We start from the raw sequence: 15,896 nt of genomic DNA, 5'->3' as shown, positions 1-15,896 counted from the left end.
TTGCAGACAGGTGGGCGCTTCCTCCAGCCTCCACTGCGTTGGATGTATTGGACGAAGTCCCTGCCTAGGCTTGTATTGCTTTTGGATATCCAGAATTAAACCTTGCTTTTGCATTCCGGCATGCTCGTCTTTGGTGGTCTCTCTGGGGGTCACGATCTGGGCACAGCATCTATCTCTAGCCCTACCAAATCTTCAGGCATCAGGCTTCTCCAGTCTGGGTAGTGAGTGGAAAAAAAAAAAAAGAAAGAAAAAAGAAAGAAAAGGACATGATTACTCCTCGGTATGGTGGAGGAGAAAGTTTATTATAGATAATAATATATAATATAGAGCATAGCCAGAGGCAGAGACATCTGGGAGAGTCCAGAGTGGATTTGACCAGACTAAGCTGGGCCATGTGAGGAGAGGAGGGGAAACGGGAATCGGGTGCTGCAGCCAAGAGGGCAAAGGTAGAAAAGGGCCAGGAACCAAAATGTCTGGATTAGATGGCTAAGAGCCTCTGGGGGCCGGCTGCTCAGTCCTTTGGCTGGAGAGCTCAGGGTAGAGGGGTGGGATATGTCAGACATACCCAGGAACAGATAAGGACTGAAGGATGCTGGGAGAACCAGGGAGAACCAAGTCCCCTTTGATAAATTAAATAGGCACCTCAGCCATTTGTACCGGGTTTGAAACTTGGAAGGTATGCCATCAAAATTCAGCATGATTAGAACAGCTTCCTCACCTCTTCACGCCTAGGTGGAGATAAAACTAACAGAAACCACCTACAGTTACTTATGAAGCACACATCACAATACTTGTCACACAGCAGACACAATGGATACTTGAAAGCTATTGTTTATAGTCAATGGACAGCGTCCATTCATACAATAGCGAGGGCTCTCCCATATGTCTCTGCCTCTGGCTCTGCTCTTCCATATATCTATAATAAACTTTTTCCTCTGCCATACTGAGGTGCGGTCATAGCATTTCCTTGCCTTTTTATTTCGTTTATTTCGTCCCCCTCCATTGGACTGTGTGCAAGAGCCACGTGGTACTCAAGGGCCACAGTGCCGCACTGTCTCAGCACATGGGCAGGCAGCAGTTCAGAGGTGTGCGCACAGCGTGCTAGCTGCATGATAGCCGTTGCAGGCAGTCTGCAAAGCCTTCTCGACTGCGCTGGTCAGAGGATCAAAGCACCTACACACCACCTCGGCAGGCTCCTGACCAGCGGGGTGGGCAGGGCTCGCAGGAATCGCACCCTACCGTTGGCTACGCTCGCAGAGGCCCATAGGGTAGAGCCTTGCTAGCCCGAGGGCGGGACCCTCTGGCATCGCACCTTGTTATTGGCTGCCCTAGGAAGGCGGAACCTTTAATCATCACTCTCTATTGGCTTTGCCCGACGGAGGCGGGCCCTGGAGTCGTCACGCCCCACCATTGGTTGCGCCAGGACGGGTCTGCGGCGCTTCTGTGTTGTCATTAAGCGGCAAGTAGAGGACACAGGCAAGATGGCGGCGGTGGCTGGCATGGTGCGGGGACCCCTGCGGCAGGTAGGTAGCGGCCCCCGCACGCCCGCGGTCTGTCCCGTGCCCTCCCTGAACCTCCTTCTCTCTCCCTGCCAGGTTTCCGGGCTGCTGAAGAGGCGTTTTCACCGCTCGGCGCCCGCGGCACTGCAGGTAACCGGCGCCGACGTTGGGCAAGGCCGGGAGGGAGCCCTCGGTCCCGGCGCAGGCCTGAGAGGCCGGGTGGCATCGCGGACCCTGGCGGCGGCCGAGTCCTGCGGATGATCGCGCTGCCTCTGTCCCCGACTGGCGCCGCTCACACTGACACCCATCCCCGCGAGGCTGGTGACAGTCTAATAAGCGACCGGCCGCTTCCCTGACATTCCCCCCCCACACCCCCGAAATTGTGGTAAAATATAACTTTAAAATCTTTTACTAAAATGTAAAGTTTATTGGCATCGAATGCATTCACTATATACACTATTCACTTTTAGAACTTACTTTGATCATCCCAAACAAGAACGCTGGCCGTTACACAATAATAACTCACACTACTCCAACCACTCTTATATACCATATTGTACTTTTCCGAACCTATGGGTTTGCTTGTTCTAGAATGCCATATAAGTTGAGTCTTTTGTCCTTTTGTGTCTGGCTTATTTAACTTCTCACAGTAGCTTCAAGGTTCATCCGTGTTGTAGAATACATCAGAATTTGTTCTTTGAAAGGGTGAATCATCCTTTGTACATTTTATACATTTATTCGAGGGTGGATATTTGGCTTGTTTCCACCGTTTGGATTTGTAATGGTGCTGCAGATACATGCTTGGGTCCCTGTGTTCAGTTCTTTGGCATAGTATATCTAGAAGTGGAGGATTTTACCTTTCCACATATTAAAGTAGCAGCTCCTGCATTGTGGATGTGAAGTGTTGGACACTAGTGAGTGCTTAATACTTAGCCTTAGTTAAGACTTCCTTGCTAGTTCTCTGCCTCATAGTACTCCAAATGTAGTGGTAAAACAGCCTAGCATGCTTTCTACTTAGGAAACTGCCTGTGAGCTAGTTTAGGATCCATCAACTTTCTTGCCTTGGTGTCCATCAACAACAACACACTACAAGTGTTCCGTAAGCTTGCCATTAACATCTAGTGAAGGATTAGTGACAGTGTTACTTTTAAGTCCTTGGAACTTTTGTTTTGTTTTGTTTTTTTGAGACAGGGTTTCTCTGTGTAGTTTTGGTGCCTTTCCTGGATCTGGCTTTGTAGACCAGGCTGGCCTCAAACTCACAGAGATCTGGTGGCTCTGCCTCCTGAGTGCTAGGATTAAAGGCAAGCACTGCCCACCACTACCTGGCAAGTTCTTGGAACTTTAATTTGTATGATATGCATTTATCTGCTTTGTTTATATGTGTGGGTATGCACATGAGCACTTGAGAAGGTCGGCTTCCAGGGAATCAGTTTCCTCCTTCCACCATGTGGGACCTAGGTATCAAATTCATCAGACTTGGCCATCTTGCCTCCTCAGATTTTTGGAACTTTAAAAGTAAATGCCTGCTTGAATGTTAAATTTATGTTTTATGTTGTGGGCAGCCTAGGTAAGTATAAGGAAGGAAATCTTCATGGTATCTAAGTAATCCTTTAGCTAATCCTGTTTATATACCCCTATGACAGTTGACAGTTCGTGAAGCTATTAATCAAGGTATGGATGAAGAACTAGAAAGAGATGAGAAGGTATTTCTGCTTGGGGAAGAAGTTGCCCAGTATGATGGTGCATACAAGGTAACTGGAATTGGTAACTTGATATAACATCAAAAAGTACCCATTTGCCCTGACAAACACTTGAAAGTCATGGGGTTAAATCTTAATTGTAGGTTAGCAGAGGCCTATGGAAGAAATATGGTGATAAGAGGATCATAGATACTCCCATATCAGAGGTAAGCCTTCCAGATCGGCTTTGAAGAGCTAGTTGAGTATTCCGTTTTAATTTCTGTGGCTGTTTTCTTAGGCTGCTATTTGCTTTACAGATGGGCTTTGCTGGAATCGCTGTTGGTGCAGCTATGGTATGTAATATTATGAAGTTTATCTAAGGAGATTCCCTTTAATATTATCTTCTGAAACTGTTGTTTGAATTGGGCGTGGGGGCACTCACCTTTAACCTAACCCCAGCACTTAGGAAACAGGCAGGTGGATCTCTGAGTTTAAGGTCAGCCTGGTCTACAGAGTGAGTTCCAGGACAGCCTGGACTACACAGAGAAACCCTGTTTTGAAAAACCCACAAAAAGAAAGAAAATATTGTTTGCATATTGGAAGAGTGGAATGGTTATTTAGCACTCATCCGTGTTCTGTTTAGTCTTTAACATTGATGTTTTCTACTTGACAGGCTGGGTTGCGGCCCATCTGTGAATTTATGACCTTCAACTTCTCTATGCAAGCCATTGACCAGGTTATAAACTCAGCTGCCAAGACTTACTACATGTCTGCCGGCCTTCAGCCTGTGCCCATAGTATTCAGGGGGCCCAATGGTGCCTCAGCAGGTGTAGCTGCTCAGCACTCACAATGCTTTGCTGCATGGTATGGGCACTGCCCTGGTTTAAAAGTGGTCAGCCCCTGGAATTCCGAGGATGCAAAAGGACTTATTAAATCAGCCATTCGTGATGATAATCCAGGTCAGCATAGTAACATTAAAAACTGACATGAACTCTGCATTATGGTTCAAGGCATCTATTTTGGCATAGGCATAGCATATGTAAAGTGCTAATGACCGAAATACAGTAAAAACTGTGCTTTTCCTCCTCATTGTAAGGTGCTAGTTATTTACTGCATACCTGCACCATTGGCTTAACCTCAGCAGATAGAATAATATTGACCAAACTGCAGGTGTCAGCAAGTAAACCATCCTGAAGTTTCTAGACTGATAGAGGCGAGGTTTCTTAGTATTTAGAAGATGAATGATTTTATTGTATATGTATTCTTAGTCATTTTGTCTGTTTGAGAACTTACTGTATCTTGCAGTGGTGATGCTAGAGAATGAACTGATGTATGGAGTTGCGTTTGAACTTCCTGCAGAAGCTCAATCAAAAGATTTTCTGATTCCTATTGGAAAAGCCAAAATCGAAAGGCAAGGTAAGAACACCTACTAGTGGGCTGGAGAGATGGCTCAGCAGTTAAGAGCACTGGATGTTTTTCCAGAGGTCCTGAGTTCAATTCCCAGCAACCACATGGTGGCTCACAACCATCTCTAATGCGATCTGGCGCCCTCTTCTGGCATGCAGGTAGAACACTGTATACATAATAAATAAATCTTCACACACAAAAAAAGAACACCTACTAATGTATACTAAGTATGCATTAATCATTGTTTTTACTGTAGCCCTTGTGTTTGCATAGGTCAGAAGATGCTGCCATGTAGTTTTGACTTACAAAGTAAAGGATGAATGAGTTCAAGTTAGGCTTTTCTGAATTTCTGTCTGGTACATTTGTATTCTGTGTCCAAGAATACAACCTCATTGCTTAGCTCACTGAAATAAAGTAAAATAAGACATGAGCTATAGCTGGCTGTAGACTCACCAGTGCTGCATTAACTCCATTGACCTCTAATCTGTGACCACTTTATTTCAGGGACCCACATCACTGTAGTTGCCCATTCAAGACCAGTGGGCCACTGCCTAGAAGCTGCAGCTGTATTGTCTAAGGAGGGAATTGAATGTGAGGTAAGTGGACATTCACCCCCCCACACACACTTCTTTAAATCAGAATCTCCTTTTAAGACTCAAGGCTGTGGGGGCTGGAGAGATGGCTCAAGGGTTAAGAGCATTGACTGATCTCCCAGAAGTCCTGAGTTCAATTCCCAGCAACCACATGGTGACTCACAACCATCTGTAATGAGATTTGCTGTCCTCTTCTAACATTATACATAATAAATAAATCTTAAAAAAAAAAAAAAAAAAAAAAAGGCTCAAGGCTGCTGAGTTGGCTTAGCAGGTTAAGTTGCTAAAATCTAACTAGTTGAAAATCTAATCCCCAGGAGACACACACACACACACACACACACACACACACACACACACACACACACACACACAACCAAACAACTTTTAAGTACCTTCTCAAGTTAAGATCCAGTCTTGCTGGTCTTAGGAGGGAGCTGTGCAAGCATGAGGACCTGAGTTTGGATTCGTAGCACTCACATGGAAACAAAAACCAAACAAGCCAGGTGTGGCAGCATTTATCCCAGCCCTGGGGAGACAGTACTAGGAGGGGGATCCCTGGTGTCTGCTAGCTTGGCCATCCAGTCTAATCAATTAGTTAGCTCCAGATTCAGTGAGAGACCATTTCTAAAAAAATAAGGTGAACAATTCAGCAAGAAACCTGAGGTCATTCTCTAACTCCTCACGTGTGTGCACATACAATCACACACGCACAAGATCCAGCCTTGGAGCTGGACTTCAGAAGTAACTAAATCTAATCTCCTGTGTAGAACCTACCAAGTAGTTCTCCTTGGAAAGTATTACTTACTGTGTCTCATAAGCTATAAAATGAGGATAATAGAAATTTCTGCTCCATAGGGTATCATGGTGTAGGGCCTCACCTATTTATTTTGATAAGAGAGATGATGAAACCAAGGAGGGTAAGTGAATCCTATAGGTGAACAAAGCTTTCTGTGATGGGAATACAGGTTTCTGCTTTAATTGTAAGATCTTTTACTTCCTGTTTAAGACAAGGTCTCCCTGTGAAGCCCACACTATCCTCAAACATGTGGTCCTCCTGCCTCAGCCTCCCAAGTGTTGGGATTACAGGTTTGCACTACTGTACTGGTTTTCCTTTTAGTCTCTACGTTTGTATACCTATTGATAGGTAGGCTCAATTTTCCTAGACCCAGAGATTAACAAAAACAAAAAAGAAGTGATGTTTTGGGGTCGAGGCTGTATTTGTCTCTTGGTTTCTATAAAGTTTATTTACTGCATTGCCTTTAGGTGATAAATTTGCGTACTATCAGACCAATGGACATTGAAGCCATAGAAGCCAGTGTCATGAAGACAAATCACCTTGTAACTGTGGAAGGAGGCTGGCCACAATTTGGAGTGGGAGCTGAGATTTGTGCCAGAATCATGGAAGGTATTTCAAAGAAACTGGTTCTAGGATACAATCAAACTGTAGTGACCAGTGTGCTTGAATACTGAATGAAAAGAGATCAAGAGCTAGGGGTGACCAAATGATTTTTCAACTTGTCGGTCTAGGGTTTTTGTCCTTTGGGTAAATGTTTTAAAAAGTCAAGTCAAAAGCAGTGCCCTAATAACGAGGGTTCATTACCTTGTTTTTCCGAGTCCCACATCAGCCTCTCAGGTGAGCCTTCTCTTCCCCAGGCCCTGCATTCAATTTCCTTGATGCTCCTGCTGTTCGAGTCACTGGTGCTGATGTCCCTATGCCTTATGCAAAGATCCTGGAAGACAACTCCATACCTCAGGTCAAAGACATCATATTCGCAGTAAAGAAGACACTGAATGTCTAATTTGGACTTTTAAGTATCAAGTCATTGAAATTTATTTAAAATACTTGTTGGGACTTCATCTGATGTGTACTGAGAAACTTTACTAATCATAAAGTTAATTCTACAGCAGCAGCAGGTGTCTCTGTACTGGTAAGAAGTTTAAACATGCTTATGAGTGGAAAACTCCACTCCCCACTCTAGATGCTATACTTTCTTTGTCTGTTACTGTTAATCTAGTCTTTGAATAAGATTAATATAAATATTTATCCTCTTTCACTATAAGGGGCAAGAATGTTGCAGAGTCCTGATGAAAGATATTCCCCCCAGAAGATAACTTATATGTTTAAAAAGTATATTATCTGCATTTGCTGTTAAATTGTTTTGATAAGGAATAAAGGGGATTCCTACCTATGAGTAAATTGTATTTTCCTCTCCCCCTTCCCCCAAGACAGAGTTTCTTTAACAGTTCTGGCTGTCTGGGTTCTCACTTTGTAGACCAGCCTGGCCTCAAACTTAGAGATCTGCCTGCCTCTGCCTCCCAAGTGCTGGGATTAAAGGCAAGCACCACCACTGCTCGGCAAGTAGTTGTATTTTTGTATTAGTGAAATAATGTATTTGTAAGTCTTAGAGTACTATTAAGAAATTAGTGTCAAATGCAAAAGGATTCCACTGTATCCCTGGCTGGCCCAGAACTATCTGTAGACCAGGATCTCATAGAGAGCCACCTGCCTCTGCCTCCCAAGAGCTGACATTTAAAGGTATGTGCCACCATATCTGGCCCTAATTGAAGTTTTTGGGTTTTTGGTTTTTTTTAATTTCCAGGATCACAAGTATGTTAGCCAAGTGCTCTACTACATCCCCAGACCCTATTTGCTTTTATTTATATATCTTAAGCTTTACCCCAAATTGTGAAAACTAAGAGCAGAAGCACTCAGCTCCAGGTTTCCATCAGACTGGTCACTAGTCCACACAGCAGTGTCCAAAGCCGAACAGCCTTTTTTTTTTTTTTTTGAGGCAGACTCATTATTTAGTAGAGGATGATGACCTTGAGATTTTGACCCACCTACCTTCTCTACCTTCCAAGTGCTATAGACACATACCACCATGCTTAGTTGATAAAATGCTGGTAATGATTAATGATCCAGGGCTTCCTGAGTGCTATACAAGCACTTTGCCAACTGAGTTATATCCCAAGCGCAGTATATTGACTCTTCATAACAAATTTTAATAAAATTTTTTTGAAATTTCTTTTTGAAATGAAAAAGATTCATGTTGGGTACTCTTCCACAGTGCCAAAACCAGATATTGTCATATATGAGCCTCTTTAGAACTTGATAGAAAGGATTGTTTTCAACAAGTTCTGGAAGCATACAGATGGTCTCTACATAGTAAGGGCTATTAGCAGTTATGAAGGGGTAAGGAGACAGGAAATGAATACACTTGTGACACTACACTTTCTTCAAAAAATGTGCTGTAAGAAGTTCTCAGATGAAATACCTAGCAAAGCCACAACATATTTTCTTGTCATGATTTATTTTAATAAAAATACAGCTGAGTATATCACAGATTACATGAAACTATACACAATGACATTCTTTCTGCATAGTAACCAACACTGATATGTGTATTTAAATTTTAAAATGGATTTTTTTATAATCCTTTAAAGTGCAATTTATTTAAAGGTTTAAGCAAATCACAGAATGAAAGATTTCTAATAACTGAGTAACATCAAAAAAGATGCTGAAGTTGGATTAATCAAATCAGAAGTGATTGACATCGATGCCAGATTCACTTGTAATGCTGACTTTCCCCCTACCCTAACCTGGACCTAAATACTGAGGACTAAGTCAACCCTTTAACTGGCAAGAGCTTTTTCTATGGTTAATGTTTTTCTGTCTGTTTTGGTACATTCTAACTGAAAACTATAAATCCAGAGTGGCTGCTCTCAGCCACAGTGAGATTCCCATTGAACTTGAGACAGAGGAATTCCCCCTGTCCTGCGAAAGGGAGAATGAAGAGAGCTCTTGCTTCTCTACCTCAGCCTTGGTTAATGTTAGCATCTGAGGTGAACTACTTAAGAAATCACCAGAAAATGCGTCAGAGGAATGAGCTATGAGAATGCTTCTGATAGAGTAGGAGGGACAGTAAGGCCAGTCACTGCTGTGACGGAATATTGTCATTGCTTTTGCTTTTTTGTCATTTTCCTTTAGCTGGTGCAAATAATATGCTGCTGCCCCTAAAGGAAGCCCATTAGAGTCACAGAAGAGTAAAATGTTAAGGCAGCAATGCTGGCCCCACTTTATTCTACTTGGAGAGCATTTCCCTCTTGCAAGACTGGCTGCACTGGCTCTGCAAGGACTCACCTAGGAAGAGGAAGTTGGGGGGGAGTGGGACAGAAGAGCTTGCCCAGTGTCAACAGGAAACATCAGCCAATCTTAGGAGCACTGTGATCACAGGTTTTGGCTTTCCTTAAAGTTCCCTTTTGGAAATTCTGGATAGAGTTGAGCAAGGCCCCACGGTTCACACCATTCACAGCCTGGGGCAGGAGTGGGGCAGGTATCTCTGTGCCTGAGGTTGTTGAGTGACCTGCTGGTGGAGGCGGAGGTGGTGGAGGAGGTGGAGGTAATGCAGAAGACAGCCCTGTAGAGGAAAAAGAAGGTCAGTGTTCCACCTTTCCACTTTGAGCCAGGGCAGAGGGACTCTGGGGAGACCGAATGTTCTCAGAGGGGCTAAAACCCAGTATTCAGGGTGTTTTCAAACTAATTTAAAAAAGAAAAGAAAGCTTGAAGCAAAGGGGGGATTTAAAGGTTGCATTTCTTTCAAATGACAGTCATGTGAGAAGAGAATTGAATTGAGTATCAGGGATTATGTGAAACCACACAGTAACATCTCTCCCTAGAGTGGCTCAGACTTCACTCCCAGCAGGTTGGCTCTACCTACTGAGTACACAGGGTAAGACAGATCTGCATACAGAGTTGTGCCAAAGGGATGAGCAATCCCTAGCTGCTTCCTCATACAATATTTGAAGGCTGTGATTGGCTAGGCTAGGCCAGCAAGCCTCAAGGATCCTCCTGTCACTATCTCCTCAGCCTTGCAGTTTTACAAGCATGTGCTGTGCTCCTTGCTATTTATTTATTTATTTTGGGTGCCAGGAATCCAAACTCTGGTCCTCATGCTTGCATAGCAAGCATTCTGACATGATCTCACAGCGCCACAAAACTGCATCTTCACTTCAAAAGCGTGTACTGTTGTAAAACATCCAAAGCCTTAAGTGATAGAAAGCCTTAAGGTTAAGGGTTAAGTATACGGAAAGTGAGCCATTATTTGGCTTTAAGTAAAGACAGAACTTGATGACAAAAGCAGGAGTGACATCTGTTGGCCTGTTAGAGAATAAGCCACTACGGATTCTCAAATAGGAGCTAGTGCCAGCTGGTTACTGGCATTTTGAATCTGGTTTGAATGATTTCCTGTTGGGCTGAATTAAAGAAACATAAAATGCTAGTACTTGTCAGCAGGCTTTTAGAGAAAGGGCTCTCTCCCTGGCAATGGCATTTTCAAGAGGAAGTCTGACCCAAGAACAGAGTAAGCCCACATGGGTGTGTGTGTGTGTGTGTGTGTGTGTGTGTGTGTGTGTGTGTGTGTGTGTGTGTGTGTACGCGCGCACAAGCATAAGGGATCCTGGACAAAGAGCAGGAACCTGGGTACCTAAAGGTAAACATCCTTCAGGTGAATTTTTTTTAAATGTTTATTTATTGCGTATGTGCACCTACACAAGCATGCTACAGTGCATGTGTGGAACTCAGAGGACAACTTGTGGCAGTCAGTTCTCTCTTCCCACCATCTGAGTCCTGGAGACTACTCAGGCTGTTAAGGCTTGGGGGCCTGCACTTTTACCTGCTGAGCCAGCTAGCCAGTCCTTAAATATCTTTTTTTTTTTTTTTTTCTTCTCAAAATCACTAGATAAACTGTTCTTTTTTTTTTTTCTTCTGGAGCTGAGGACTAAACCCAGGGCCTAGCAAGCGCTTTACCACTGAGCTAAACCCCCAAACCCAAACTGTTCTTTCTAATGTGAAACATCACTGCCATAATAGGCTTTAATGTGTGGCAGTTATGGGCACTGGTTTTCTAAGGCCCGGCTTATCTGTTGTTACCACACTGCTATGAGCTGCAAGAATAACAGGCAAGACACCTTGTCCACTAAATATGGATGAAGGAGGAATGACTCAAGGTCACCAATAAAATACTCAAGTAAGTACCTCCTTTCCACTAAGTGGGACAAGCAATGGCCAAAGTCTTGCAATTCACAAAAATCACTTACCTTCCTTTATACCCTTACCCCAACCTAAGGCAGCTGAAATTAAAAACAAAATCACACAAATGCACATTCTCATGCTCTGCAATCATGGAATTCTCAAATAATGATAACATAGCAATACAAATAAAGATTAAATACAGACAAATGAACAAAATGTAATTTGCATTGATTCTGCTCAACAATGAATGAAATTCAATTCAGTTGTATATAGGATAGATTGTGGAAGACATTCCTGGCTTTCCATCGTAGGGTTATAGACCTTGAAGTGACTACTGAGGTGAGAAGCCCAGGTGGGATTAGGGTAGAAGTATTCCACTTACAGCATTTGAGTAATGACAGTGAAATGCTGGAGTCAGGGAGGGCTCTCTTGAAGCTCTGGGAACTGTGTCTCTTGCCTGACAGCATGTAGTACCAAGGCTGCCAGAGGAGGAATCTCTCTGCCCATGTGGGAATGAATGGCTATCAATAACTCATACACTAGGCACTATCTTAGTGGCCAGAGAAGTGCAGCAGAAGTATTAGACTGGCCCAGGAGCTGTAGGTTTCCCCCTCCCAGCTTTGTGCTCAGACCCCTGGCTGAAGAATCACCACAGGGTTAAAGCTCAGAAGACAGGTTTGGGCTGCAACAGCATTGGTGACCCTATTGCATACCTGAAACTGGCCATCCTGAGATGGCTACCTTACAGTCTAGGGTTTAGGAAGGCTAGAGAGAGGCCTAGGGGCTTGAATTCATGAGTATGGTTGGTGGCCTTGGCATACAACAGCCTGGCTTCAGAGAACCAACCCTTGACTCTGGACTCACAATCTCACAATGTGCTACCAGAGTTTGGGAGTTAGGGATGGTTTCAGTAAATGGATCTTTATTTTCTAAGTGAAGGCTGAAACTATCACGTAACAAAATCCTCAAGAGGTTGATCGTATTAATATGCCATCTAAAGTATTATGCCTGTATAGTAAACAGAAGAATGAGCATTCTGATGTCTGCTCACAGGGAGCTGGGCTAGCCTGTGCCCATATAACAACCAGAAGAGGGGGCTGTGTAAGAAGTGGTTTTGCTCATTTCAGTGGGGAAAAGTAAACACCCTGATGCCCACTCACAGGGATCTCTATCAACCAATCTCAAAGGGCCTGATGTTCCATGAATTACAGAAGGCAAGGAAGGCTAGAACTCAATCTCTAGGGAATACTGCAAGTTGAGGAGAGGCCCTTACAACTAGAAGGGCAAAACTGGAAGAGGCAGGAACACACTAGGAGCTCAGTCTCTCTCTGAGGACAAACTCCACCCATTCATTGTCTTTGGCCATTTTAACAGTCTGTTAGCTTCTTTTAAAGGTTAGTGAGTATAAGACAGGACCATTAGCAAAAATGTCAAGATAGGAAAGGAAGGGGCAAAGAACAAACACAAGCTCACGATTTGCCCTGAGACAAACCCCAAAACAACTGCCTGATGCATGCACTCTCTCTGTACCTACACTCTATAAAGAAGTCCCTTTTATTAAAAGGCCTCTAGTAGCTTTATCTCCAAGGCCACAGACAAGAGGAATGAGCAGACAAACTCAATGTTGGGGGCTGGTGGTCATATGAGGTCCCAACTAGGATGGGGTATGCTCCTAAAAGTGCATCTACAATGACAGTCAGGTCAGTCCTGAGTTTTCCTAGCTCATGTTCTCTTAGACAAAAATCTCAATACTAGCTGTTCTAACTTTCCCAGAAGCCTCTCTACTAGACCCAGTAGGAATGTGGCAATCAGCCATGTGCCAAAAAGAGGATGCACTCTGGGTATGCAAAGAAAAATTATGTATTTTAGATCTTCGGAGGGTTGCTGTGCCAGGAACATCGCTAACACTTTCTTGGAAAGGACATTTGAAGTCCAAGATTAATAGTTTCTCCAGGTTTCTGTAGGTCTGGATGGGTAAGCCACTAGATCATACCAGACACAGAGGAGACAGCAGTCACACAGCAGTCCTCAGCTTTTTGGGCCACCTTTGCCTTGGCCTTAGACAGATGAGGAGACTCATAGCTTACTCAAGAATCCCCAAATGTATGTCAGAACTATTTATTTGTCATCAATTATAAAAACCAAGAAGTTGTGCCAACAACTTGTCTTCATCAGTAACTAGGAACCAACATTTTGTAGCACGGTTTTGAAAGTAAGTTTTCAAAATTAAATGCACTCAGATACCATTGAGGTGCAATTAGAGCTCATATTTCCAAACTAAAATGGAGTGAAAATGTAGATTTTAGAAGGTCATGATGGAAATGAAATGAATATGGATGAAGTGACTTGGGGGGCCTTTTAAAGATGCTGTGTTTCACTGAAATGTTCCAACAAGGGAGTAGTTTCTGTTCTGCTTCCCATGTTCACCAGTGACACAAACTCATTGGGTCCAATCTCACACATAGAAACACAGCATCTTCAAAGCTGGAAAAGTCAGCATAGCTTACTTTACCGAAAATTCACGTTCAAAGTGGTGCATGCTCTACCGAAGACAGCAGAGAGAGGGGAGAGGGGGAGGGAAGGAGAGAGAGACAGACATAATTATTCAGAGTTTAGTGTCATTTAAGCAAATACTAACAGTAAAATGTTAGTCTGAATTGCATGTTTAATATTCTCACTGCAAAACTAGGGTGCACTTAACTACAAAATGCCATGGTTTACAAACTCAAACATGAACCTTTCAGGATACAGCAAATGAACAAGTCACTTTCTTTTTCACACTTTTCTAAGCCAGTTAAATGCTATTTTTATTTATTTACAAACATCATAGGAACTTCAGAAGAGCACAGAGCTTTTCACTCTCCAAGTGCAGCAAGAGATGTCCACTTCTGTGTAGAACACACAGATTGCAAGCCCAGCGCCATTTTGAGATCTTTGACAGCAGTTAACTCTGCAGCTCACACATGATTGAGCCTGTATGATAATGAGTATTCAGAGACAGGTAATGCCTGGGGGGCATTCACCAACCTAAGACAGAGTGCCTGTGTGGCCTGGACAGGCATCTGTCTCTATGACAGGTAAGGTGACCTGCTGACGTCCCACCCAACCTAAGTCAGAAGCTCATTTTTTAGTAAAAGGGGGACCTGTAGGGCCCTGGCCCCCGTTTTGGGTAACTGTTGTCTTGCTTGCTGACCTTGATCTTGATATCCTCCCTATGCTAATTCCCTGCCGGGTTCCACCCTCCTGAATGCTTAAGGAAAGATCCTTGTCTGTGTATCCTGCATAATGGGCGTTAACAGCTTAGATGCAAGATTGTAAAACATCAGTAGCGAACTTCTGCCCTCTAGGGTTCTCCCACTGTGCTGTAAGCCTGTATTTAAGACCTCCTCCCTCTTTCAATAAATGGCATTGGGGTGGGGCGGGGGAGATGTCCGCACTTTATCACCAACCAAGGATGAAGGAAAACTCACTGCTTTACAAAATAGTCTTCCACTGTCTAAAATAGAGATTCTCTTTTTAAGTTGAGAAGAACAAAGTAGCAGAACAGGATTAAGGAGGGTCTGTGGGTGGGCGACCTCTCAGGAAGAGCTGTGGGGACACCCTCTGCAGCCCACTTTAGTGAAACTTCCAAACGACAAAAGCAAGGAAATGGTTTGGTTTTTGTTCTTTCAAACTCACTAGCTTTCAGGTTAAAAGCAAACAATAATGCTTCTTTGTTGGAGCCCATCTGGGGTTCCTGGTGGCTTTGTCCAGCAGTTCTGCAATAAAGAGGATGCTTGGACCATGGGCCTGAGAATCAGGTTTTTGGAAGGGTCTACACTTGGCTGTATCTAGCAAGGGGGAGGTCTCTGCTCCTCCCCTTGGCATTGTCATAAAAAGCCCTTTGGAATAAAGTTCAAGGCTGGTGGGTTCAGACCCAAGCCCTCCCGAGGCTATCTTGGGTTTCCTGTCTTTTCTCTTGCTGTCTAGGTATCTCTTTCTAGCTAGTATTTCTTACTTCTCCCTACTCAAGAGTACCCTGGGTCATAAGTGGCAGTTGGTCTGCCATACTTTTTTCCCACACAGTGAGCCCCAGAGCTCCCCAGGACAAACAGCAAGAAAGAACATAAGACTGAGATGGGCCCCTAAATCCCTGTGGCCACAAGGCCAACTCTGGAAGAAGCAAAGGAGGCTGGGAACACTCAGCCAGTCCCTCTCCCTGTACAAGGGGAGAAATCCAGGGAGAAGCTCACACCTTTAGAATGGGGTGAGGGGGTGCTGGAATTCCTAGCTACTCCCCAAGCTACATGACCACACATGCACTGTCCAGTAGCCAGGCAAGATGCTTAGTTATCCCTGGGCCTTACATCCTATGTAATCTGTGTGGTGTGTTATCACGTAATCTATGTGCATGCGGGGCATAGCCACCTAAGCCCATATGCGCATGTGTGGGGAGGGCCTATAAAAGCATGCCCCACTTATCCCTTCGCCCTTTTCCCTACATAATCATTCCCATAGGCCTAAGCACATCCCTTCTGTTCCCTTCCCTTAATAAACTCTTATAGTGGTTTTGTTGTACTTTGTGGCTTTTCTAGCATGGTAAACAGTGCCCCTTAATATCTTTGAACTGCTTAATAAATAATGGGGAGGGGGTGCTGAGAAAATGGTAGAACACAGTAATAGAGAGCAGAACCAAGGCACTCCC

General features: G+C 43.9%; 2 protein-coding genes across 13 annotated transcripts in view; one reads left to right on the top strand and one right to left on the bottom strand.

The window, feature by feature from the left end:
• The first annotated feature begins 1,414 nt into the window (after window positions 1–1,414).
• Pdhb (pyruvate dehydrogenase E1 subunit beta) lies at window positions 1,415–7,373 on the top strand. The gene is made up of 10 exons (XM_028853844.2): window positions 1,415–1,523; window positions 1,596–1,649; window positions 3,143–3,250; window positions 3,343–3,405; window positions 3,496–3,531; window positions 3,852–4,137; window positions 4,484–4,594; window positions 5,090–5,181; window positions 6,445–6,586; window positions 6,835–7,373. Exons 1-10 carry the CDS (start codon window positions 1,482–1,484, stop codon window positions 6,978–6,980), a joined length of 1,080 nt encoding a protein of 359 aa, XP_028709677.1. The 5' UTR covers window positions 1,415–1,481; the 3' UTR covers window positions 6,981–7,373.
• A 1,100-nt stretch (window positions 7,374–8,473) lies between these two features.
• The window catches only part of Pxk (PX domain containing serine/threonine kinase like), an 82,253-nt gene continuing 74,830 nt past the window's right edge, over window positions 8,474–15,896 (bottom strand). For 6 of the 12 annotated variants that reach the window (XM_028853840.1, XM_028853842.1, XM_037208650.1 and 3 more), the window contains 2 exons: window positions 13,725–13,754; window positions 9,512–9,599 (listed from right to left, as the gene is read on the bottom strand). In XM_028853840.1, the coding sequence (XP_028709673.1) occupies window positions 13,738–13,754 (17 nt within the window). In that variant the 3' untranslated portion in view covers window positions 9,512–9,599; window positions 13,725–13,737. Of the gene's footprint in view, window positions 9,600–13,724; window positions 13,755–15,896 lie in introns of all 12 variants that reach the window. The other 6 variants (XM_028853838.1, XM_028853839.1, XM_037208647.1 and 3 more) reach the window with 2 other exon arrangements.

The sequence above is a fragment of the Peromyscus leucopus genome, chromosome 9 (genome assembly GCF_004664715.2).
Source record: "Peromyscus leucopus breed LL Stock chromosome 9, UCI_PerLeu_2.1, whole genome shotgun sequence".
Taxonomy (NCBI): domain Eukaryota; kingdom Metazoa; phylum Chordata; class Mammalia; order Rodentia; family Cricetidae; genus Peromyscus; species Peromyscus leucopus.
Note: the sequence above shows the minus strand (reverse complement) of the source record. Positions and strands in the feature narration are given on the sequence as shown.

Excerpts from the sequence above, each read along its gene's own strand:
- Pdhb (XM_028853844.2), top strand. The coding sequence starts at position 1,482 with ATGGCGGCGGTGGCTGGCATGGTGCGGGGACCCCTGCGGCAG. Across the intron at positions 1,524-1,595 it reads TGCGGGGACCCCTGCGGCAG|GTTTCCGGGCTGCTGAAGAG; the intron begins GTAGGTAGCGGC and ends TCTCCCTGCCAG. Across the intron at positions 3,406-3,495 it reads TAGATACTCCCATATCAGAG|ATGGGCTTTGCTGGAATCGC; the intron begins GTAAGCCTTCCA and ends TTTGCTTTACAG.